At 37.2% G+C, this 26,786-nt stretch overlaps 1 protein-coding gene across 3 annotated transcripts in view; it reads right to left on the bottom strand.

Moving 5' to 3' along the window:
- The window catches only part of rbfox3a (RNA binding fox-1 homolog 3a), a 477,512-nt gene that overhangs the window by 63,629 nt on the left and 387,097 nt on the right, over positions 1–26,786 (bottom strand). For 2 of the 3 annotated variants that reach the window (XM_072242699.1, XM_072242700.1), the window contains exons 4-5: positions 23,519–23,572; positions 4,080–4,140 (exon numbers count right to left, since the gene is read on the bottom strand). In XM_072242699.1, the coding sequence (XP_072098800.1) occupies positions 4,080–4,140; positions 23,519–23,572 (115 nt within the window). Of the gene's footprint in view, positions 1–4,079; positions 4,141–17,094; positions 17,188–23,518; positions 23,573–26,786 lie in introns of all 3 variants that reach the window. The other variant, XM_072242701.1, reaches the window with a different exon arrangement.

Genomic DNA, 26,786 nt, shown 5'->3' with positions numbered 1-26,786 from the left:
TGCAGGGGTTGGTATTGGGATTGGCTCTTTTCACATTATATGTCAACAATTTGGATGATGAAATTGATGGCTTTATGTCCAAGTTTGCAGATGATACCATGATAGGTTGAAGGGCAGGTAATGTTAAGAAAGTGTGATGCTTGCGATAGACTTAGACAGATTGGGAGAATGGACAAAGAATTGGCGAATGGAGTATAGTGTAGGAAGTATATGGTCATGCACTTTGGTAGAAGAAATAAAGACATAGACATTTTCTAAATTGGCAAAAAAATTCAAAAATCAGAGGTGGATTTGGAGCCCTTTGCAGGATTTCATAAAGGTTATCTTTCAGGTTGAGTTGGTGGTAAGGAAGGCAAATGCAATGTTAGCGTTCATTTCAAGAGGACTAGACTATAAGAGCAAGGATGTGATGCTGAAGATTTATAAGGCATTGATCAGACTGCACTTGGAGTATAATGAGCAGTTTTGGGCCCCTTATCTAAGAAAAGATTTGCTGGCATTGGAGAAGGAGATGTTCCAGGAATGAAAGGGTTAACATATGAGGAGTGCTTGATGGCTCTGGGCCTGTACACAGTAGAGTTTGGAAGAAGAGGGTGGATCTCATTTAAACATACCAAATATTGAACGGCCTACATAGCGTGGATGTGGAGAAGATGCTTGCTACAGAAGGTGACTTTAGGATTACAGGACACACCTTCGTAATAGAGGGGCATCCATTTAGAACAGAGACAAGGAGAAATGTCTTCAGCCAGAGTGTGGTGAATTTGTGGAATTCGTTGCCATGGATGGCTGTGGAGGCCAAGAGCGGAGTTTGGGCAAGTTCTTAATTAGTCATGGCATCAAACGTTACAGGAAGAAGGCAGGAGAATAGGGTTGAGGGGGATAATAAATCAGCCATGATGGAATGGTGGTTCAGGCTCAATGGGCGAGTGGCCTAATTCTGCTCCTTTGTCTTACGTCATATGCCGACCTCTATCTGTTACCTCAGCCACTGCTCTGCACTGTAAATAGTTTAAGACACTATTTATAATGCTGTTTACAATGTAAGTAGATGTTGATATTTGTGTATATGCACATTTTAGTCTAAATCCATACTTTAACATCTAACGTTATTTTTATATAATTCTTTATTCTTTACAATTGTTGAATATCATTCGTTTTGCATGTCTTGCCAACACACCACAGCAAGTTCCTAATGCATGTTATTTATATGGTGCATAAAGTTGAACCTTTTTTTTCTTCATACTCTACACCTATTTGAAGACGTGTTCCAAGCAATTGGAATTGTACTCACTTAAGCACTTTAGACTTCTTTTAACTTAAAATTCCCATGAAAACAACTATTATTATTAAACAGCAAAGCACACATTTTACCTCAAATTTTAAAATTTATTTGCACTATTAGTAAAAAGCAAAACACTGAGAAATTGAACTACTTAAAAATCACTTGTATCATAAAATTACACCATGAGATTATGGTGCACACTCTTAATGCATTCCCTTAATGCATTCCTTTCTCTTTGCTGTTTTATTGACAGCATTAACCATTATTTTAAATAGGCTGACACCTCCTCCAAAGATGTAGAGAGGGGAATTGTGGATGTGCAAGTTAAAACACATCCCAAAGCAGAACTGGTAACACAATTGAAGTTAAACAGCTTTTTTTGTTCTCTAATCTCTTTAGTCTGCAAAATATACATTTTCAAGAAAATGATTGGGAAGAAGCAGCAAAAAAAAAGCTCAAGGAGGAACAATTTATTGATTTTAAACGCATGACTTATTTGCGGGAGGGCTTCATGATTGTAAAGAAGGGGAAGTCTCTCAAAGTCAAATGCTTAATCTGATCCCATTTTATGGATTTCACTTGCTTGCTTGCTTCAGCAGTGAGGCTGCATAACTCAAAACTAGACCCCTAAATACATCATGGACTTGTGAAGGAAGCTGCTCTCTCTAGCTGTAGTTACACTGCTAGAGGTCTGGCCATTTCTGCAAAAGCAGTGGAGGTAGGGGCTTAGTGATGACGTGTAGTGGCATTGCTGTTACTGACATGAACCTTTTGCAGGAAACCCAGCAGAAAACCCTCTTCATGCAGATACAAGGGGTGTCAATGTACCAAAGTGACACAGGCTGTTTATTTAGCAGAATGTATTGCTTAGTTTAGTCATTTATTAGTCAATATTGAGAATGATCTTGGTTGTAGATACTTAATCTTGTAGAAACAGTCTCTACAACTAATCTGTTAATTTTCAACACATGAACATACAAGGACTAATCTTTAAATAGATAAACCCAAGCTCCTAATTAATACGAGGAGAGGTTTTATCAGGTATCACTGTCAAAAGTTTAAGAATTAATCCACAACTTCTTTGGAGTTGCTGATAATAATAATAAGGCATCCGTTCGTCTTGTGAGACCATGGATCTGCGCCTAGAAAGTCTTCACTCTCCAGGGCGCAGGCCTGGGCAAGGTTGTATGGAAGACTGGCAGTTGCCCATGCTGCAAGTCTCCCTTCTATACGATACCGATGTTGTCCAAGGGAAGGGCAAGGGCCGATACAGCTTGGCACCAGTGTTGTCGCAGAGCACTGTTAAGTGCCTTGCTCAAGGACAGAACACACTGCCTTGGCTGGGGCTCGAACTCACAACCTTCAGATCGCTAGTCAAATGCCTTAACCACTTGGCCACGTGCTAAGGAGTTGCTGATAATCCTTTGGAACATGGCAGTTTAAATAGTTTGGCACAGACTAGATAGACCGAAGGTCTGGTTTCTCTGCTGTATTTTTCTATGGCTCTATGATTTTAATACCCAAAGAGTTTGTGAATTTGTGATTTTTTTTCATTTTGCAGCTAATCACAGTAGCATAGTGCTTTACAGTGCCAGTGACCCAGGAACAATTCCTGCCGCTGTCTGCAGGGAGCTTGTACATTCTCTCCATGACCGCATGCTTTCCTCTGGGTGTGCCGGTTTTCTCCCAAATTCTAAAGATATGGGGGGTTAGTTGGTTAATTGGTCTAATGGGTGGAAATGGGTGTGCACACTCATCAAGCTGGAAAGGCCTGTCACTGTGCTGCTTCTCTAAATAATAAATAAATATAAATATGTATTAAAATAAATTTATGTTCTCATTTTATTTAATAACATTTCTAACATCTATTCTTCTATAAAATCTGATTTTCTTTGTAGGTTTATTGTGAAGGCCTGAAGATAGCAAGCACTGACATGTTAGAACAATCTGATCAGGAGTATATCTAATTTGGATATAGTGCAGTTTGATTGTTAACTATGCAACGGACAGTCCCAAGCACAGATGGGAAAAAAAGGAGGTTTGGGCATGGGGCTAGGAGCCCCATCTCTAAAGACCTGGAACTACAGAGTTGCGAACAGAAGCTCCAAAGACCTCATTCCTGGGAGAGGAAGGATACATCAAGATGTTGGGCCACATCTTGGAACAACTTGATGCACTGGCCCAGGACAGAGGGTTCTGGCAAGCTGCTGTTGGCAGCCTACGTCCTGAGTGGGGCGATGGACTTAAGAAGAAGGAGACGTAGTTTAACTATTATTGCTAAGTACTTCTCACAGGTTTGAAAGTACCATAATCAAAATAATAACCCATTAACTTGTTGCTGCAGAAACTAATCTGTCAATGTTTAGACCTGTAATTTTCCTTGTACACTTATGCTTGGATATTCAAGGTTAATTTGATATAAAACAGGCAGCTCTTACCTCTGACCATCAACTATTTTTACATTTATTTAGCAAACAGATAATTGAACTATTGCACAGGCCAGAGCTTTTAGCTATGATTCTTCCGTACTTTCCCATTTTTTAAATAAATCTGTGAAACAAAACTGATTCACTTAATTTGTTTTTGCACCTACATAAATATTGTTTGCCAACGTATGCTCCATATCTAATTCAAAGTAGAATATTTAGCCTTGATTATACCCTTCACTGAGGTGACTCTATTTTTAATACTATTTCCTAAATCACAATCTGGTTGTATTTATCATTACGGTCAATGTTTTTTTTCCCTGTAAAAATAATTCAATCATTGGGTCAGCATCTGCTGGTTGCCTTACCATTTGTATATTGATTGGGGGTCTTTTTGTTCGTCATTACTCTTGCTGTTGCATTGTTTACCTGTGATTAAACAGTGAAACAAATCACATTCAGGAAATAATAGGACTTTCTTGATGTAAATCATACCATGCTGGATAACCTGCAGTTGATCGCGCACTAAAAAAATTCAAGAACTTTGGAATTATCTCTATTCAGTCATGTGAAATAATAATCTCATATTAATTATTTCACAGAGGACTGTAGCAACTTGTGTGAGTCCCATGATCTTGCTGTAGGCACTGTGCATTCTGCAGAACACTGCCAGGTTGTAGCAGCTCATTTGAAGCTAAAGCACTATATATTAATCATGATATATAATCGCATAATATAACAACATCCTTGAAAGAATGTTATTAGCTATAATCCACAGATGGCTTTTGTTGAATTGAGTTTTATCTCTCCATTTAAGCTGTTGTTTGAACCCATAGATTAGTTACAAGCATCCTGGTGTCTATGATTGCCTTGACTCTGAATATTAAGTGAACCATCTCAGTAATTGCACTAATACCTATGTTAAAATAGCAGGTAAAAAACTTCATGTCATTTATTTATATGCAATACTGCACAGCCCATTTTCACCTCATTTCTTTTGGCAGTGTAAGCAAGGCATAGATGACCTGTTCCTTTGATTTGGGACAGCATTACATACCAAGGTAATGTGTACCAAGAAGGGGCTTGTGATATAAGTATAAATCATGCTCAATTTGTCCTGTGCTGCTTTTCAATTCCATCTTCAGTAAATATTGTCTGTTATATCTGAGTAATACAGTATGTCCAAGTTCTCACTTCACTCATTGTACTAGTTCATAATCCCAAGATCCCAAATTCCATGATAACCTATTGGATGATAGCTTTGTGGAAACATCTTCCCGTGCTGTGAACCGATGCCCACTTGGGGGGGGGGGGGAAGTAATTCTGCCTTGATTTCATGGTTCACTCATTGTCCCCAATACCAAGACATAACAGGCAAAGACAATGAACCTGAAAAACTTACAAAATGAATCACTAAGACAATGTGAAAAAAACGAAAAGAGATTGAGAGAAGCTTTTAACAGGTCAATTTACATGCCTAGCTCATGTTACAGGAATAAATCCAGTGTTCTAAACAGTCAGCCGCAGTGTGGAAACTTACATACAGTGTTAATACCTGGAGAGTCCACATCTCCATTTTTCAGCATCATTGGCACTTTCTGATATTTGAATAGATTTGGCAACAAATGCTTTAAAATTACAATGTAGGTGTACATAACCTTTGATTTATTGCAATAAATCAATCTTGAAAAATGACTACACTTTTTGATCTGTTAAACTGGCTGGACAACACAGATGAGACATTATTATTTTAAATCTGATTTATAAAGAAACACAATTTCCTCAAATGTACTTTGTTCAAGTCCATCCTGTTAAGTTCATGACAATGATGGTGGTTTCTGTCTTAGTATGTAGTTCTGCAATCCTACGCATAATGCATTTGGATTCACATTTATGCAGTTTATTATTGACCTCAATTTTCACCTTTGCAAATGGAAATCCTCAATGATGCTCATTTAGATGCAGCAACTGAATGTGTCATGGTCCATTACAAAATAGTAAAGCCTGCTCTCTTTAAATGCAATCCTTCACGGCTTTCCACGACTTATATTTAATTATTAAGATCTGATAGCATTGTACAAAATGAATTAAGGGTTAAAGTCTTAATGACCATATTTCTGTAGTTCTTGTTTCAATTTTTTGGTTAGCATCATTCCTATTATATTCCCTGATCTTTTGATTTTATGCATCATTGATGCCAATTTACTGCTTCAATCCTTTCAAAGAAAGATATCTTGTCTTAGCTGGGATGCAGCTGTTGCCACCTGGGCCAATCTTCATTGTCCACTCACAGTTGCCCTTGAAAAAGCAGTGGTGAGCTCTAGTTTTGAGGTCTGCCAAAATGAATGTGCCCTTACTGGATTGATATGTAGGATGTTCCAGGACTTCAACTTAGCATTGCTGAACAGATGACAGTACATGCTCTAGTCAAACTGTGTGTGACTTGAAAACAATGTTAAGGTTTCCTTGTGCTTGCTCTCTAGTCCTTCTAAATACACAGTTTACAAGATCTTGTGGCAGAAGTTCCAATGAGTTGTTGCAGTACATTCTATTGTAAGCAAATGTTGAAAGCAGGCTACAAAAGTGCCAAAAGAGACTGGAAGGTAAAGTGCTGAAGAAAAAGCTGTTTGGTCCCTTTGAGTGTTCAACCTGCATACACCAAGCAAATTCTGGGTATTCCAACAGCTCCTGACTCAAGCAGTGAAGGTAGTGGTAAGGCCTAATTAGTTCAGAAGAAACAGTTTCTCCTTTCATTGGGCTGGTCCAGATTCTGGTTAATAGTCACAATGAAAATAGATCTGCCTATGGCACTTCCATTGATTACCATGAGAAGGTGGTAAGCCTCTTTCTTCTTGTCGCTCATACAAGCAAAAATGCTCCTTTCTACTTATCATCCTAAGCACATGGTTTGTTTCATTATTTAAACAATTAAAACTAAAGTTCCATCAATTTAATCTGAAATTAATTATAAGGTACATAAGGGTGAACCTAAATAGACTCTAATTTTTCATTCACCAAATTAACGGGAAGGCAAATGCCTCTTGATGTTTGCCTTGTCTCAGTCTCAGGCTCATTAAAAGTAGACTTCAAGAGATCAGCAGGGCTTGATGATTCACACAAGGTCGGAGTACATATTAAAGAGAAAAGATTTTCACTCAATGACTTTCAAGTACTACCTTACAAATTATGATTATTAGTTACATAATGAGAACCTGGTAGGCACGGTGTATTTGTTTCAACTTGTGGTGGATACTAAGCCTTGGTGGCACTATTCCATGGCATCATTAGTGTGATCCATCAAAGGTCAATGTCCAGGTGACATTGGCATTGGTTGCACAATTTCACAATTATTCAGTCACTGTGACATATCTGGCCCTGGAAGTCCCCATTTCAGGGAGCTAACTAATCTCACAGTAGGGCATTGATTGGGCTTCCTGGATGTGGTACTTTATCATTTCTGCTGTAGTTCTGAGGGAATGCAAGCAGCATGGGAAAAGTGCACATTGCTCTCCCTCAGGATAACAGCAACACAAATTGTAGCCCATTTCTTTGGCATACTTGATTTCCTGTGAGCTGTCAGCTCAGTCAATAAGTTAATCTAAGAAAATACCAACAGAGTTTCAGATATTAAAGGGATCAAGGAAAATGGTGGCTAGTACAGGAAAGTGGTGCTGAGATAAAAAGATAACCAATTGAAGACAGGGCACAGAGGGCTAACTGTCTTCTCCTGCTTTGACTTCTGATGTTCTACTGGATACTAATTTGACAGGGGGATGTAAACCAGAGTGATAGTGCTGAAGATGAGGTAGTTGGTTTACAAACAGGGGCAATGTGTAGTGAGACTCCTAGCAAGGAGAGGCTGATGGAAGGGCAAAGTTGCAGTCAACAGGATGAATTGCAATGTAAAAGGCGGTCAAAATCGAAAAGGGAGAATACAGAACTGAAGGTGTTATATTTGAATGTGTACCGTATATGGAATAAGGTATATGAACTTGTAGCACAGTTACAGATTGGCGGGGATGATGTTGTAGGCATCACTGAATCATGGCTGAAAGAAGATTATAACTGGGAGCTTAATGTCCAAGGATACACATTGTATCGAAAGGACAGGCAGGAAGGCAGAAAGGTGACATTGATCTGTTGGTGAAAAATGAAATCAAATCATTAGAAAGAGGTGACATAGGGTCAGAAGGTGTTGAATCATTGTGGATAGAGCTAAAGAACTGCAAGGGTAAAAGGACTCTGATGGGAGTTATATACAGAGCCCCAAACAGTAGCAAGGAGATGGTCTACAAATTATATCAGGAGATAGAAAATACATTCCAAAAGGGCAATGTTACAAAGTCATGGAAAATTTCAATATGCAGGTAGATTGGGAAAATAAGGTTGGTGCTGGATCTCAAGAGAGGGATTTTCTAGACTGCCTTCAAGATGGCTTTTTAGAGCAGCTTAGGGGTTGAGATGACTAGGGATGGTGCCGTGAACCCTAAGGGGCAAGTGATCATAATATGATTGAATTCACCCTGAAATTTGAGAAGGAGAAGCTAAAGTCAGATGTATCAGTATTACAGTAGTGTATGGGAATTACAGAGGTATGAGAGAGGAATTGGCCAGAATTAGTTGGAAAAGAACAATGGTAAGGATGATGGCAGAGCAGCAATGGTTGGAATTTCTGGAAGCCATTTGGAAGGCACAGGATATATCCATCCTAAAGAGGAAGAAGTATTCTAACAGCAAGATGACACAACTGTAGCTAACAAGAGAAATCAAAGCCAACATAAAAATTAAAGGGAGGGTATATAATACAACTAAATTTAGTGGGAAGTTAGAGAGTTGGGAAGCTTTTAAAAACCAACAGAAGGCAACTAAAAATCATTAAGCAGATAAAGATGGAATATGAAAGTATGCTAGCCAATAATATTAAAGAGGATACCAAAAGTTTCTTCAGATACATAAAGTGTAAAAGGGAGATGAGGGTGGATATTGGACCATTGGAATGTGACACTGGAGAGGTAGTAATGAGGACAAGGAAATGGCTGATGGACTGTATCAATATTTTGCATGTCTTCACTGTGGAAGACACTAGCAGTATGGTGGAAGTTCCAGATGCCAGGGGTAATTAAGTGTGTGAACTTACCATTACTAGGGTGAAATTTCTTGGGAAACTGAAAGGTCTGAAGGTAGATAAGTCACCTGGACCAGATGGTGTACATCCCAGGGTTCTGAAAGAGGTGGCTGAATTGATTGTGGAGGCATTAGTAATGCTCTTCCAAGAATCACTGAGTTCCGGAATGGCTCCAGAAGGCTGGAAAATTGCAAATGTCACTCTGCTCTTCAAGAAGGAAGAGAGGCAGAAGAAAGGAAAAAATAGGCCAGTTAGTCTGACCTCAGTGGTTTGGAAGATGTTGGAGTCGATTGTTAAGGATGTAGTTTTGGGATGCTTGGAGGCACATGATAAAATAGGCTATAGTCAGCATGATTTCCTCAAGGGAGAACCTTGTCTGACAAATCTGTTGGAATTGTTTGAAGGAATAACAAGCAGGAGAGTCAAAGGAGAATCGGTTGATGTTGTGTACTTGGATTTTCAGAAGGCCTTTGACTAGGTGCCACACATGAGGCTGCTTAACGAGCTACGAGACCATGGTATTACAGGAAAATTCTAGAATGGATAAAGCAGTGGCTAATTGGCGGGAATGCAAGAGTGAGAATAAAGGGAGCCTTTTCTGACTGGCTGCTGGTGACTCGTGGTGTTCCACAGGGGTCTGTGTTGGGACTGATTCTTTTTACGTTATATGTCAATGATTTGGATGATGGAATTGAATGGCTTTGTTGCAAAGTTTGCAGGCAATATGAAGATAGGTGGAGGGGTAGGTAGTTTTGAGGAAGTAGAGAGGCTACAGATGGACTTAGACAGATTAGGAGAACGGGCAAAGTAGTAGCAGATGGAGTACAGCGTTGGGAAGTGTATGGTCATGCACTTTGGTAGAAGAAATGAAGAGTAGACTATTTTCTAAATGGAGAGAAAATATAATAAACTGAGGCACGAGGTGACTTGAGAGTCCTTGTGCCTGATTCCCTATAGGTTAATTTGCAGGTTGAGTTTATGGTGAAGAAGGCAAAGGCAATGTTAGCATTCTTTTCAAGAGGATTAGAATATACTGTAAAAGCAAGGATGTAATGTTGAGACTTTGTAAAGCACTGGTGAGGCCTCACCTGGAGTACTGTGAGCAGTTTTGTGCCTCTTATCTGAGAAGGGACATTTTAAAACTGGAGAGGGTTCAAAGGAGGCTCACAAAAATGATTCCAGGCTTGAGCAGTCTGTTATATGAAGAACAGCTGATGGCTCAGGGGCTGCTATTCACTAGAATTCTGAAGAATGAGGAGTGACCTAACTGAACCCTATCAAATGGTTAAAGACCTTGATAGAGTGGATGTGGAGAGGATGTTTCCTATGGTGGGAGAGTCTAAGACCAGAGGGCTCAGCCTCAGAACAGAAGGGTGTCTGTTTAGAACAGAGATGAGGAGGAATTTCTTTTGCCAGAGAGTGGTGAATCTGTGGAATTCGTTGCCACAGACAGCTGTGGAGGCCATGTCTTTATGTATATTTAAGGCAGAGGGTGACTGATTCTTGATTGGTCAGGATGTGAAGAGGTACAAGGACAGGCAGGAGACTGGGGCTGAGAGGGAAAATGGTTTAGTCATGATGAAATTGCAGAACAGTCTTGATGGGACAAATGGCCTAATTCTGTTCCTATATCTTATGGTCTTATGGATTCCCAGCCAACCTTTAGAGTGGAGAGAAAAGGAGAGTGGCATGTTTTTGTATGCAAGTGGAAGATAACAGGTGTGGGTGCCTTGTACTGGCTGGGCTATTTGTTCCTCTGCATGATTTCTGGCCTTCTCCTGCAGCAACTGTAGGTGTCATGGTTAATTACAAAATAGTAAAGCCTCCTCTTATTAAGTGTCACCCTTCACAGCCCTCTACAACTTACATGGTACACAAATGGCAGAAAACTCATTGGAACTATTAGAAGTTTCAGCAGAGGGCTAATGCCCTGGCCTCCAGGCATTCACTGGACGCCTTCAGCCACTTCCAAGAGTCAAAGCACAGGGAGGTCTTTAAACAGCAGACATACAAATGAAATGGAGATGCAAGACACCACAGGTACTGGATTCTGGACCAAAAAACAAACCACTGGAGGAACTCAGCTGGTCAGGCAGCATCTGTGGAGACAGAGGGATAGGTGGTGTTTTGGTTCAAGATCCTGTATTGTGCTCATGAGTTTACTAATTTACTACTGACCATTTACCTGGCAGTGGCAGATCGTCTCCATTAATATTGCTCACAGTTCTCTTGCTCCACATATTTTTTTCGAGATTGATTTAGAATTGCTAGAGAACCAAGGGGCTGAAAGGGGGATTTTGTTTCCAAAGCACATTCAGGCCAATATTTCTCTATTATATGGGGAGTTGCTTAGCTGGGAATAGGGAAACTGGGGAGGAAGATCAGTAGAAGGCAAACTTTGTGTGTGATATGAATACTGGAATCATGATCCCACTTCCATTAACTTCCATCTGTCGAGCAATTCCAAATATATTACCAACACCACAAATATCTTTAAAATATTGGGGTTGAAAAGTTGATTGCATGGAAAGTTGTGTGCATCTTTTTTGGTGCTGTGGGTTGTAGTCATGCCTCACTGGATAACTTGAAAAAGAAATGTGATATTGGTGAAAGCAAGGTTAAAAATAAACTCTTGAGGACACCTACAGAAAAGTCACCTACATGTCTCCCAACACCTGCACAGCTCATAGATCATTGGATGCACGTCAGACTTTAAGGAACACTCTGTTTGGGAGAGTTTGTCCAACACCATAAATGGCACCAATGGAAGAGATGTAACACTGATGGAATGAGGGTGAAATGGCAATTCTCTGTTGTTTGCAAACCTCTCCGAGTTATACCAGGCCAATCGACCTCTGTGCTACTGATTGCATTGATGTGCAAAGATGACCTATTCATGTGGTACTTGTGGACAAAAATGAAATTCAAAGTGGCAAAATTTTGGGCAAAACATCAAATTCCAATGGGAGCTTAAACTTTGTGTCTCATTGTTGACATATCAAATGTTTAGTTCCACTGTGAGTGAAAAATGCAGGCTATAAGTTGCTCCGTTAAAAACCAGTTTCTTTTGGTGAATGTGAAAATGCCTATTGTGCACTAGGTGATGTCATTAGATGTGCATCTGATGCCAAGCAAACATTAGGATGATTAGGTGAATCAAGTTCAGAAGGGCCCATTCCAATTTTCTGATGATTCGAACCTATTGAGATATGATTGCAATCATAATCTAACATTTGAAGTAACTTTTATGAGCAAGTCATGCATAAAAAGCACATGCCAGTAAGTTCAGCTTCTGACACATAGTTTCAAAATCAACACAGTTGCTTTAAACATTAACCAGCGATGAGAAAAAAGAACAATTTTTGCGTTCAGAGCTAATTTGCAAAAGTGTCCCTGAATTATGCATTAATTAAAATCAAAACACTTTGGGGAATTAGCCTTCCATAAGCATGAAGGATTTTTAATTATTTTGAAGTCCGGTCTATAAGCTGAATTTCATGAATATAGTTCTCTTACATTGTGGACTGCTTGCATAAACTAGTGACAGTGATAGCTGACAAAGCTTATCTTGTCACAATAGATTATGGTGCAAATGAGAGACAGATGGAATCTTGGGCATATCTTACAGTACTATTGAGAGACGGCATTAAACAGTTATATATCGCTGCTTTCTAAAGGTTTTATACTGAATTCATTACCACCAGTTGCTCCTAGAAAAAAATCCTTGCATCCTCTATGAATCAAACCATACGTTTAAATGCCTGGTATTTAAATATGTCAAATACAACATCTAAGGATCAAGAAAATAAAACTTTGCCAGTTTAGTTAGGTTTGTTGGAAGATATTATATGCTATAGCTTGTGATTTCTTCTAATTTGGTCATTGAAATAATAAGCAATGCATTAGCATGAAGCTATTGCTATAGTCAGTATAATTTATTTACTTTTACCAAATAAAGGAACAGCAATGAGTAGAAATAATACATTTATAAATCTTTAAAAAAATATGAAAGATAATAAGGGAATCTCTATACTACTCTGAAAAATATGTGCCCTTGAAACACGGTCACTGATTTTACATGCTACCATTTAAAAAGCTACCACTTAAAGCTCCTGATTAGCTGATGACATTTCTGATGTCTTCAATCTAATCATTGGTCTTGTGCAACGCCTCCGAACCAGTGCTCCAAATTCCTTTGAAGATACCAACAAGAAGAAATTATGAAGCTGCGTTTCTCATCACTTTATCGGGGCTGTCACATATTCTCAAGATTCAAGGTGATGTTTGTCTAGACCACGATAGTTGCTAAACAAACCAGTACATTAAACAGCCCACCAGGGTTCTTATAATGGACTAGATAACATGATCCATTGATCACTTACAAAGACTTTAAAGCAAAGGATCAAAAAGCAACAAGCATATTAATATTAATATATTCCAATATTCTTGCATGTCATTTCCACATGCATATAACAAACTACTCCAATATAATCTAGGCAGAATACCAAACCATATGTAATCTCTAGAGAGGAGGTGTTGTGCTCCTTAATCTTTTATTGTTTTGAGTGTCTGTTGTACCAAAGTGTTTTCGCATTCTTTACACTCAATTCACCTGCGAACTGATCAGAACATTTGTACTATTCTAATTAATTAAGTGGGAGTTCTTGGTTTACCAGGACATCTATGGTTCTTATTTTGTTATTGTAAATGGCCTCAGGGATCTTTCTTTAATATAACATAAAGGCACATTGGATTTATAGAACCAAAACTAGCTATTCATTCCATTTGAACTTTAACCATGCTTCTGATCTGTACAAGCCTCTGTTTAACCCTGTTAACTGAGTTCTGATGAAGGGTCTTGGCCCGAAGTGTTGACGGTTTACTCTTTTCCATAGATGCTGCCTGACCTGCTGAGTCGCTCCAGCATTTGGTGTGTGTTGATTGGATTTCCAGCATCTGCAGATTTTCTCTTGTTTTTAACATTTCCTTCTCTTACTTTTTCCCTTGTATACTTACCTAGTTTCACCTACCCACATTCTTCCTAAGAGTGACTTATATGGTATTAGGTTCCAAATATCAACAAAGCTATAGGTTAAAAACAAAGGTTCCACTGTATTCCTTTTTTGATTTATTAGTGACTATTAAATTTTCATGTCACCAACTTTCACCTTCCTCAGGTGGAACCATCTTTTTCATGCCTAGCCTATCAAAGTAATTTTAATTTAAAAATTTTAAAATTTCAATTTTAAAAGCCATTGTTCTGTTGGGAAAAAAACTACTCTTCTAAAGGAGAGGGCCCCAGCTAGAGTGGCAGTTGTAAAAATAGCCTGTTCATTAAAAATGATAACGACAGCCCACTTATTAACTGTCTGCATTTTTCTCATTAAGTGGGTGGAAATCCTTTAACTTCTGGGATAGGTGCCTAAGGATACACTACCTTTTCGTAGTATAGTTCCAGTGGTGGTCAAGCGCCAATAATCTATTGGAGAAGAGTTTACCTCTCCCTGCATGTATGGAACCAGATTGGTGGCAGGAGGAGGGAATTAGCTATCTTATTCATGGGAGATTGGCAAACCAGAGCATATATGGAATAATTGAATTTTTCATGAATGATTCAATTTGTGACAACTGTACGACCTTTTTCATTCAATAAAAGGTGAAAGGATATAAAAAGAAATTAAGAATTTGATTGATGTGGAACATTTTATTCTCCTCCACAAACAATAAAACGTTAAGAAAACAGGATTTAGGTATTCAGTGATTGTGATAGCAAAATGTTCCATAATGATATATGTTTCAATTAACATTTTATGCTTTGATGTGAGATAAAATGTTGAACTGAAATGCATTATTTTAGTAACAAATGGAAAAGTTAAAAAGAAACAAATTACATCTTCTTGACATCTTTGAAAAATAAAACTTCCCAATAAAGGCAGCAGTGGAGATCTTAGAGCAGGGGTCGGCAACCTTTTTGCCTCTGTGGGCCAGATAAATGCCATAACAAACTTGAAATATGGGAATTATCCATTTAAATACCTCCAGTTATGTTTGGACTCAAATTAATGAATAACGCATGCTAGAAAATCATTTGTGTTTAAGGTTGCCTACCCCAGTTTAGAGTAACCACGAAATAGTTTCACTGTAAAGCACCTGCCTCCCACTATATTAAGCAAGGCTTTTCTTAGAAAATGCTTACCATGAAAATAAGCGAAAGGAGGAAGTGATATATTGCTTATGGCATGAACTTTGTAAATGAGAAGAGTTATCGGAAAGCGCACAGAAATGGCATGGATTTGTGAAGTTGGACTGAAGAGCCTAGGCAGTGTATTTCAGGTACTGAGCACTGAATCAGAATCATTACTCACTCTAGACCACTCAAGAATTGAAAAGCCTGTTGTGCACTTGAGAAATTCAGAGGACAAATTTCACTCTTTGCAAAGTCAATGAAATCTGCTGAAATGGGTGCATTCAGCTATTGCAGCCTTATCCCCAATGTGTGCTCAACATGCTGATACCCCATTGACTGAAAAGTGTATTTGGAACATACTTAGTGAAGTTAGACCATAGGACAATAAGATATAGGAACAGAAGTAGACCATTTTCCCCATTGAGTTTGCTCTGCCATTTTATCATGGCCGATCCAATTTTCCTCTCAGTTCCAATCTCCTGCCTTCTCCCCATATCCCTTCATGCCCTGACTAATTGAGAATCTACTTTAATTATACTCAAACACTTGTAGCAATGAATTCCACAGTTTATCCACTCTCTGGCTAAAGAAATTCCTCCTCATGTGAAACCTTTATATGAAAATTTTCCCAAAGTATTCTTATTTAAAATGAGGAAAGAAATCAAAGATTATTCAGGTTACATATAAATTGTAACATAATCTATTCAAACTTCAAAATCTAAATGTTGATTTATGACGACACCACGGCTGTTGTGTTTTATTTTCTCATGCCTACAGCTTTGACAAATGAGTAATTTTATATTTATGCTTGTCAATAGTTCTGAGCAGTGTTATGACTCCAACTCTGATAACTTGAACGATAAAGTATACAGTTTTATAATAAATATTTAAAATAACTTTGGTACCTTAACTTGGTTGTTCACTCTGAGTAGCTGCACATACTGGTCAATATCATTTGAAGCAGTATGGATTTCAATAAAAACTGCTATGATTTAGCAAATAACATAAGAGACCATGTTTATTTTAATCTTAAGGGCGTCTCATAGTTAAGTATACTTTCTGTGGTGTCAACACCCATACATTGTAGATGCATGTAGCACATTGCACATATCTCATTTCTGCAATTGTTTTAATCTATCATTAATGGCAAGGATACTGTTCCGTTGTATTTCAGAAGTCTCCAGCACTGTGATGCAGTAAAGGAAACAGCCCTAAAGCCCCAGGCGTTTATAATTTTCATGCTTGCACCTAAGCCTGGCAAATTTCAAGTTGAAGAAAATGAGTATTCTTCTTAGGCTGCAGAATTGAAGGCTAATTCCCACAGGATTCATTTAATATCTGAGTTCATTAATGAACTGTAAAGTGGACACAGAAACTAATGGGAATGAGCAGCAACAAAACATTACAGTAAAGATAGCTTTGAACAATTGCAGAAGTACGTTCTTTGTGGAAAAAGCTTCCCTCATACTGTTAACTGAATCATCACTTGCTCCATCATCTCAGCAAAGCAAGTGGCTGAGTTAGATGAAATCACATTTTTTTTTTGGAAATCAAGGCAGTGGGCATTTCAATTGTCCCCAGCACAGGAAGGGTTTGAACACAGTCCGAAATGACATCACCATAAATAGTAAAAGGACAAAGTGGCTATATTTTGTTTTGATAATGCATATTTTTAATTCCATAGACTTGATTCCTATTAGCATCAGTAGTTTACAAAAATTGAATAATACCTTGTCCATATGAAATTCAGATTTTCCAGAATTTAACATTCAGATATACCATGGGGAATGGTATTTTATTAAATCACAGTTACTTGACTAGTAAGTCATTATCAGCAGAATCATATACTTTTCTTTACATTGATCACCTTTAATACTACAGCATCCTCAGCAAAGAAAGAATAAGGAAGACCACTGTGACTCCTTTCCTCTGTTAAGTCACCTGTTTCACACAACATATGAAGATATGGAAGATGAGAGAGGAAGAAGTGGAAAACACACACTAACCGACCAATGGAAAATGATGAAGTGGACAATCAAAGGAGGGAAAAGAGAAAGAATTGGACCTGCACCTCTATTTTACGGCCTTCTACGATTGTTCCATTTAATTTCTCCCGTGCCCTGTCCGCGTCAGCACTGGTTTCAAAAGTTACGAAACCAAATCCCTGCATGCAGGTAAGAGAAAAGGAAAAGAGAGACATGCATATGATTATACAGAAAATAAGACTGTCTCCTGATGTGCCAAGTACACCAGCTAGAACAGCAAGGTTATAAATTCAATCTACAGAAGCACAGAACGACCAGGCCTCAGAGAATGAAAAGATAGGAAATCTCAGAGTGAAAGAGATGGGTCGACCAATTGAAAACATATAACTAGGTCATTCACACATTTGCAGTAATTATGCCTGCTGAGGTCCTTGTACTGGATAATTATTTCTACTACAGGTAAAAGTAGGACCATTGGAGTATGTAAGGAGCCAACTTGGAGTGGGATGATTTTCAGCCCAACCCCTGCTCAGAAGTTTCCTAACACTGCAGTCCTTCCCTTGGAACGTAACCAGAGAAATAAATTCTGATATGTAACAGCATAGTATTTAGTTTGGTTATTTATGAACTGAAATATAATCACATCAAGCTTTGGGGCATTTTGCAAATTTCAACAGTGATCATACGATATCAACAGTTTCCAACTCCCAGATTTTTTCATCCATTGAAACTATATAAAATTAGGGAAAATTATAGAGAAACTATATAAAATTAAATTTAAAAAAATGATGTAAATTTAATTTATCAAATATGAATTGAATTAAACAGGCTATTATTTGGTAGAGATAGGCCATTAGATAGCTGAAAGACTTGAGGAAACATGATTCTGTAAGATCTTATTTCCTATTTTGTAATAGCATTCTACATTGTGTGTGGCCCAGCCATGGAAGAACATAGGCAGAAGTGAAATTATATTTTGTCTTAGATTGGGTACCAGATAAATTCATAGCTCCCATTGCTTTTTATACCCTTGGCAATACTAGCTCAGCTGAGTACCTCTGTGTTTGAAAGTATGAACGAAGGAGAGACTCAACAGGCAAGCCTGTGTGTCAGTTTCATCCACAAGTACAGGGTGAAGCCTCACCATGGACATTGTCTGCGAATCACAACAAAGTGTGGGCTACAGTTCTGAACAAAAAAGGAATTGAGTTTAAACTTATCATGCTGCTCGGATCAAAATCTTTCAGGGAACTGACTGCAGATGATAGTTCTCCACCTTTGTAAAGGCTTGAGGAGCATATCCTGTCTGGCGCACTGTATGAATGGAAGAATGACAATAGTTCAGCCCGCTAAAGAAGCCTAGTGTTGAATCACTTGAGAGGATATTGGCTTTGTGAAACCCAAAACTTGACAACAGTGATGAGGAAAGCCAAGGGCTCTCCACAGTTCTCACTTCACTGCAAATAATTTCAATCCCCTCCTCTCCCCCCCACCCCGCACTAAATATACCCCACACCACCAGACTTTTTCAGGCCATTTCAATGAGCTGAACAGTTGCTAATTAGTGCTGTAAGCAAAGAGATTTTGAAAACTTCACAGAATTGAGATATATTTATTTTTAACCATGCTATTGATGTTCCTAAATGCTGAAAGTACCATGCCATTTGACCACCTACTTTATATTGTTACTTCTACCTTTGTTGTTATATTTTAAATCAGCCTTACATGTATAGATTTAATCACCCTGTAGTTGCCAATATTATCAAGGAAAGGATAATGTCACTTTTGATAATAGGTATCATTATTAATGGGGGACAACGCAGGACTAAATCTGATATGTTGCTTGTAGGATCTTGTAATGTCTTTACAAATTGAACTTTAGGACAGCATCAAGTCCAATTTAAGATATGAAATCTCATCTCTGTCTTGTGATATGAAAAAACATTAAAACTGGCAAGGAACACACAAAAATTGCTAAAGGAACTAAGCAAACCTTCAGCCCAAATTGTGGACTGCTTATTCATTTCCAGAGAAGTTGCCCAACTATTGAGTTCCTCCAGCATTTTGTGTGTGTTGTTTTGGATTTCCAGCATCTGCAGACTTTCTCAGATTTCATACTGGTGAGGGCTGCTGTTTTCCATGGGTTTTGGCAAAGGGAGAACTAAAACTAGTTAATTAAGGTTTCCACTTAACAGTCAGGGTTGAAATATAGCAACAACAACAATGGCTTTTGTATGCTTCTTTAAAAAGGTGGAAGAAGTTAAAGATGGGAGTTACCAGGGTTTATTTTAAATCTTTTCTTTGGTGTTATCACTAGATTTGCTTTTATAATCAGCTGAGTGAACTTCAGTTGACAAGATGGTAAAATGATGGACTGGGATCAGTTAGTTCCTCTGTCACATCATGGGTAGATAATACAAAATGTTTTAAGTATTAGGCTTTAAAAGGCAATTGGATAATTTTGTTATTACTTGGAAATGGTACACAATATTGGATTAGGACAACCTTTCAGAAAATCTGACACAGAACTGTTCAGCAATATGCATGTGAGACAAGTGGCTGCTCTTCTGCATAGAGTCTTCCATGCTTTCCTTGAAAATAGTACTAACGGTTCAGTTTGTCCGCTGAACAAATGCCATAATCTAACCAAATATCCTGTAGTCTTGAGCACATGACTACAAGCTCCCAGAACTTCATCTTTGTTTATGATGCTTATAAAGTTGCACTGTCCACTTTGCGTGACTTTGATAAGTTAATGAGGCTTCAAGATCACAACTGCATTCCATAGTGAAAAGTAACATTGTTTCAATGTTAACCTGTAGAAATTAGAATGGCATACTTAAAATCTCTATATATTTAAATACAATTAGCTCATCCCTTCAGTAATCAATCTAATATATTTTTGTAACCAGGTTCTGCTGTACTGTGAGTTTTATCATCAGAGAGTACAAGTAAAATTATATCAGATTTGCACAAATAGAAAAGAAACAAGGTCATTCGAAAAATAGTTGAGTTAAGACTTTTAAAAATATATTCCAGTATTCATAATTACATCATAGATTAAGATGTAATTATGCATAGTGCATTTCCTGTGTATAAGAAGGTTTGTATCCTTTTTGCAAATTAAATTGTTCGAACAAGTTTAGTCCTTCAAGCATTGTGCTAATCTTTTCAAGGGATTTTTTTAACTGGAAAGCGTAGTTCACATAGCTTTCATCTACTTAGTGGACTTTTAGGTTTTTATTTCTGATCATCATCTGTTGATGCATGGTTTATGTTGACACAAATAAATTAGATTAGTTCTCAGTGACTATTTCTTTTGGGAGGTATACAACATGAACATAACAGTTAGATCAGAAAGTAACAATTACTTTGTACCAAAGATACTATGTGTTTATCTTGAAAACAGCAATCACCTATTTCTTTCTTTCTTTTTCAATCTTTTTATTAATTTCACCTATTTCAGTGGAATTGTGAATTTGGAAGTTCTCTCAAGCTGATTCTAATTGTGCAGGGTAAGAAAGTTCAGGGTGGAAACTAGGTGGTCTGTGGTGAAAATCAGTGGCACATTAGGGAAGTAAGTGCACAGGACTTTGTCAGATAGCAGCAATCATATAAAGCGATGAATCAGGTTGATTAATTGCACATGCACACTGAGGCCCTGTTCTCAGTCATCCTTGCTCTGCTCAAAGGATGTTATAACTTCTATGCTGACTGTTTGGAACATCAATCATATTATTAGAAATAAAGTGGGCCAGTATTAAAATAAAAATGTAGGAGTCAATGGATCTAATAGATCCAATCTAGATCACACATTGTGCAGGCTAAATATGTTATTTATAAATTCTGAACTCGTTGTTTAGAAAATTGTGTTTGAAAAGTACTAACAGTTTTTTCAATGTACTGTCAAAAACTCTCAAGAATATAAAAAGGAATCTTATATTCATTTTGTGTGCTTTAGGGACATGCTGCAATAGTTTTCCAATTAATTCATGATTTAAAATAGATGCTGGTTGATTACAAACACATGGGCATCTTGCAACAAATGGAAAACTCACTCAAAAGGAGAGGAGATTGAACCAAAGTGTAAAAAATTATGAGAGGCCTGGACAGAGTGAGAAAACAGGACATATTAGTAGAGAGATCTGTGCTAGTGGCAAAGATGCAAATGAAAGGTAAAAGGATTTGAGGCAACTTGAAGGGAAGTTCTTTCACTCAAAGGATGTGGAACACCACCACATGAATGAGTGGTTGAACCTGCAGCATTCAATACATTTAAAGTGTATTATGATAAGTACTTGATTTGCCATTACCAACAAGAAATAGAATGTAGGATATGTCATTAATGCATTTTTTACCATCATGAAATGGTGAGATGAATGGCTTCCTTCTGGTGACATTTTTTTATGATTCCATTAAGTTGTAAGTTATTATATTGTCCCAGGGTTGGCAAAAGGCATACTAAAACTTTAGATATGTTCAAATGGTCCTGGAATATTGCAGTTAAGTCTTACTATATTGGGACCAGAAAGATTGCAGCCTTTTGATTTCTGTTCTTGCATATTATAGACACTGGTTCATTGGTTAACAGGCAATCATCCTTGAGACATAAAGATTTATACACAATGAGTATCTTTTTCATTGTGATAGTTATGCCACCAGCAAAGGGACTAGTTGTTGGCCCATTATCTATTAAAACTCAGTATGTTTTCCTCATGTTTAAAACTGAAAACTGTTTGTCACATTGTGGCATGAATTTCTGAAAACAACTATTGGAGCACAGTGAAAAAATTAACATATAGATGGAGTAGTACTTGATTAGAGTCGTGTACGACTGGTGAAAAGATCTCATCGCAAAGTCGCTGTAGTTAGGAAACAGTGCTGACAATGACAATACTTAGAAATAGCAAAATAGCAGAAATATTTGTAATAGCTGGCATAATAAAGTGATAGCAGAAGTAATCATGAAAATGGATAAGAGGATAGTGAAATAACACCAAAGTTGAAGTAGTTATGAAGGAATATTTGGGGAGAGAATTTAATAAAATAGAGATAATGCTAACTGTCGTTTTGTACTACCACTACAAGTTCAGCTCTCTCATTCCCAATGCAATCTGGGTCTAGGACCGATGCATTGGAATCAGCATGGTAAACACTAATGGATACTAGTTTCCTGGAATGCAAGACAAATAAAAGAACAATTAAAATCTCTAATCCTTGAATAGACTTTTCCCTTGTGACTCCAGCCAGTCCTCCACTTTACCACTCCACCATGGTGACCACAGGGTGAGTGATCAATCGTAATCATCAGCTTCCAGTTTGACCTGCTCTATCACTCTGTGTCCTACTGCTGGGCTAGAGTGAGTTTGGTTTGGTATTGATGCCAAACCATGTCCCGTTCCTATTAGCAGCACTGGTTTGTCTTTTTAATCCTTCTAAGCCTACTCTTTTGCACATTAACCCACTAAACCTGCTGCTTCATCCACTGATCTATTAAAACCTGTTGTTTTTGAATTAATCCTCTTTCCCTTCTGCTTCACATAGTAATCCTCTAGCCCTGCTATTTCACACATTTTAAACCTGCTGTTTTGCCCCACAACTCTTTAAAGATAACAGACCAACTTGAAGAGCACTCGAGGTCCGTGATGCTGCACATTCTCAGATGATCGTCTATGTAATTTTTCATTAGAATGTGATCAGACTCATTTAATTTCCAAGGATAGAGCAAATTTTGGTATGTGTGAACTTTAGCATTATTGGTTTAATTTTATGATGTGAATATATATGAACAATTAAAAGCAAAAAAGAGAATTAATTAATCCAAGGAACTGCTGCATTTCTTTTAATCGTCCAATTTAGGCTATTTTCAGGTTTGCAATGATATCACTCCTGCATATCATTCAGGGATCACTGAGTCCAGCTCACTGACATCATTCTCCCCATTTTTAAGGACAAATATCTTGAAGGGAATGTGATGCAATATTTAGAAATTAGAAATTGCTCATGACACCTTTGAAGGAGATATCATGTTGATGTTTCAGTCTGTAATAGTACAAAGCGGGATGCAACTACTGACTTATTGCAATTTTAACTCTATACAGTGATTAAGCTTCTTTACATTATGTACCTTGGAAGATCATCTAAGACAGTTTTCACAATTATGTTTTCAATGGGCATCACTGAAATACTCAGTGGATGGTTAAAATGGAGCACAGAATCCATAACCAAATGGAGATTTATGTTTATATATTTGATTCCCAATTGAACGCATTGGTCATTTATTTTACAGTGCACACATAATCCTGAGGAAATTATTGATACAGCAAAACTACCTGCTATATACACATGTACATGTAGTCATTCCAATAGAAATTCTATCTAGTATGAAGAATTACTTTATACTATAATGTATTATGTGCCTAATAGTTCTGTTCAATATACTCAAAACACATGCACAGTCTTAAAATTACTGAAATAGTTTGCATGAATTAAATTAAATGTATTGCTTACCTTGGATCCCCGTTCATTAAAAATTATTTCAACGTCTAAAATTTTACCAAATTGCTGTTAAGAGACAAGAGAGACAGTTATTAGAAATATTATACTAAAAATCACATTGTACAAACTTCAGAAGCAACTCTTCTCATACAGAGCTGAAAAGCTTCCTTGCAAACCTATCTTTTGTGCTGAAGGTAAGCAGAAAATTTAGTCTGTACAGGAAATTTCAACATGGAAGCATCGTGTGAGGAGAGGTATTGCACCTCATTAAACCATATCTCAGTATTCAGTTCTGTTCTGTTTAATAATAGGTTTGAAGATGAATTATATTGATAATAGGAGCATCTCTGCAAAACAGAAGTAAAGTGGTGTAAATTTCTCTTAAAATTTGTCAGGTAATTATTTATTTGTTCATTTAATTAAAGCAGAATGACTTAATTTTTTTTAAATTTTCAGGATAAACCATAAAAACCTTTTAATTATTAAGAATGTAAAATGTATTCCATATGAATGTATACATTTGGGTTATATTTATGAGCTTACTTTAAATTAGAAGAGAAGGTGTTTGCATGAGTCTTTTATAAGATTAAAATTAAAAGATTTAAATCCATGAGATAAACAAGATTTAAAGAAAAGTACCCCAAAATTTGTCTAGACAAGTGAAAAATACTATACGATCCAGGCGTAATTATAATCTTAAGTCACTTAATCGGCCTCAAAACATTAGAAAGTAACTCTCAGTCAAATATGGGGCAATTTTTTTAAGGAAGAAAATCAACAGAGCGCAAACATGATGGCAACAAGTGAGATAAGGAAAGCACACTCTCAGGAGCTGATAGAACATAATTATACGAGCTTGTGCTCGTAGATGAGACATAATCATTCAATCCACCTCATGTCCATCCATTACTAATTGGGTATGGTTTTAGCCATAAGACCATTTGGAAGAGTATGTGTGGAATAATGAATACCAAGGCAGACTGTTGATGTTTAAGTGGTTCTATAAAATAACAGTTAATTTCAAAGAAATCTGTAGGGTTTAAACCAATGAAGGTTTCCTTTTCTAGCTGATATCTAATGCATGAACATACAATTTTGAGAGTTACTTTTATTTATGAAAAAGCTTGGTGTTATATTCAGTAAGGCACTAATAAAGAACAACAAGTACAAAACATAAATGGAGCATTAAGCATGTGATACAGAAATGAAAAACACAGGGCAATAACTAGCTCCAGATGGAGATATTGGGTTTTGGTTCTTGCTGCACGTACAATATACTGCAATAATGCAGCTTGCAGATGTTATTATAAAGAGATCGAGATGCTGGTGTTCGAGTAAGTTGCTTTGAGTAAGTTGAGTAACTTAATCATATTTAAGTAAATTGTTTAGTTTGTGGAAACTCTATTAACAGTTGCAACAAAGTGTGACAGAGTCTCTACGCTCAAGGCTTTTTATTTCCAAGGTTTCTCTGCTCCCTGGGTCTTTCTTAAAAGCAATCTGCAGATCCAGCCATTGTGATCCAAGTTTAACTCCAATCTCTCCCTTGACCCAGCTTTTGTGACCTCTGGGTAATTCTCCAAACAACCTCCCTACTTCCATGCATGTTTTTTTTCCTGAGGTTAAAAATTACCTCATTTTGTTGGATCTGAAATACCACTGCATTTCAGAAATGAAATATATAATACTAATATGCTGCTAAGGATATTTCTCCTGAAGTAATTTTATCCAGGTAGTCTCATTAAACAAACATTAATGTACTGTGCTCATAACCGAGCATTGCGAGGAAGAGTGATTAAAAGACATAATCTTTTTTTATTTCCTTAGTTTTTATACCTAATTACAGAATATTGTTCTCTGTAAATTAATTTTCAGTGCCAGTATTTTATCGACATTTTATAGTCTCCAGAACTGCTTCTGTATTTTTTAAATTTAATTTTCTAATATACTGCGAGGTAAGAATGCTTAATATTTCATCATGAATAAACCTTTTAGTTAAAGGTACAACAAACAGACTTTACAGAAAACACAGTAATATTGCATTTGGAACTCCTGAATACACTTTCATTACTGAATACTGTTTTGTTTTCCCACATCAAACACATCATTAATACCTTCACTAATAAGTTCCTGCAGATGATTAATTGTGTTGATTAAACAAATCAGAGAAGTGAAAAGAGCAACAGATCATATCTCTAATTTGAGAAATTTGTGAATTTCTGAGTGAATGAATGAAACAGTCTTGTTTTTGGCTGGAATTAATGCTGCTGCCAGAGTTCTTATCTAATGATTACAGTACAGGATTCAACAACTACTTCTGATAAAGTGAATACAAATGTGGCAGAAAAATGTTAGCCCATAAAACGGTAACAGCTTCCAGAACTACTTTTGCACTCAATTACATTTGCACCTTTTGCCATTTTTATTACAATAGTATAGGAAGTGATTCCACAACAGAAAAACAAGGATTTCTGGAAATATGCTGTGAAACAGATTAGTTAAAAATAAATTTCCCACATTGAAGATCTTTACCCATTTATTGATGTTAAATGGGTGATCCATATTCAAGATGCCCAGGTATTAGTCCTAATCCCAAATTCCAGGGGTTAGTTTTTTTTAACCCAAACCCAAATATATAAACCAGAGGCACAATGGCTGCAAAATAACTTGTTATGAATTGATTGCTTCACAAAAGGGAATGGTTCAGGCCTTCACCATATATAAATCAATGGTCACTGGTCCAGTTTTGGAATTTGTTGAATGTGAACACCTCAAGAACCCAATGGCTATCCCTAATTCATTTTAAGAAGGTTGGGGTGAGGTGGCTTGAATTGCTGGAGCTTTCCTGGTGAAGGTACTCACATGTGCTATTGCAAGAAGTCAACAGGTCAGAATTTGGCATTGTTTGCTTTGCTGTTGAAACATTTACAGAAATATAGTTCACCTGGCCACGATGGTATTAGAATTGTTTTCTTCCTCCTGTAGTTGATACCAAATTCCTTCTCCTAGGACCTACCGGCAAGGCAGGTAATGGGGAACTGTGTTCTCCCGTGTCTGCTGAGAGGACAGTCAGTGCTGGGAAATCATCATCCCACACATCCAGGTAATGTTACATCTCAAAGATCTGGCCTCCACTGCAAAATTTGGACTCAAAAATGAATGCAAACTCAGGCTGTATCAGGTAGCAAGCCAAACATCACAACACTGCCATTATTATATCTTGCAGCATTTTTAGGCCATTTAGATTTTGGTTCTTAAAATAACAAGTTGAGCAGCAATTTTT

Source organism: Mobula birostris, chromosome 24 (genome assembly GCF_030028105.1).
Source record: "Mobula birostris isolate sMobBir1 chromosome 24, sMobBir1.hap1, whole genome shotgun sequence".
In the NCBI taxonomy this organism is placed as follows: Eukaryota; Metazoa; Chordata; class Chondrichthyes; order Myliobatiformes; family Myliobatidae; genus Mobula; species Mobula birostris.
Note: the sequence above shows the minus strand (reverse complement) of the source record. Positions and strands in the feature narration are given on the sequence as shown.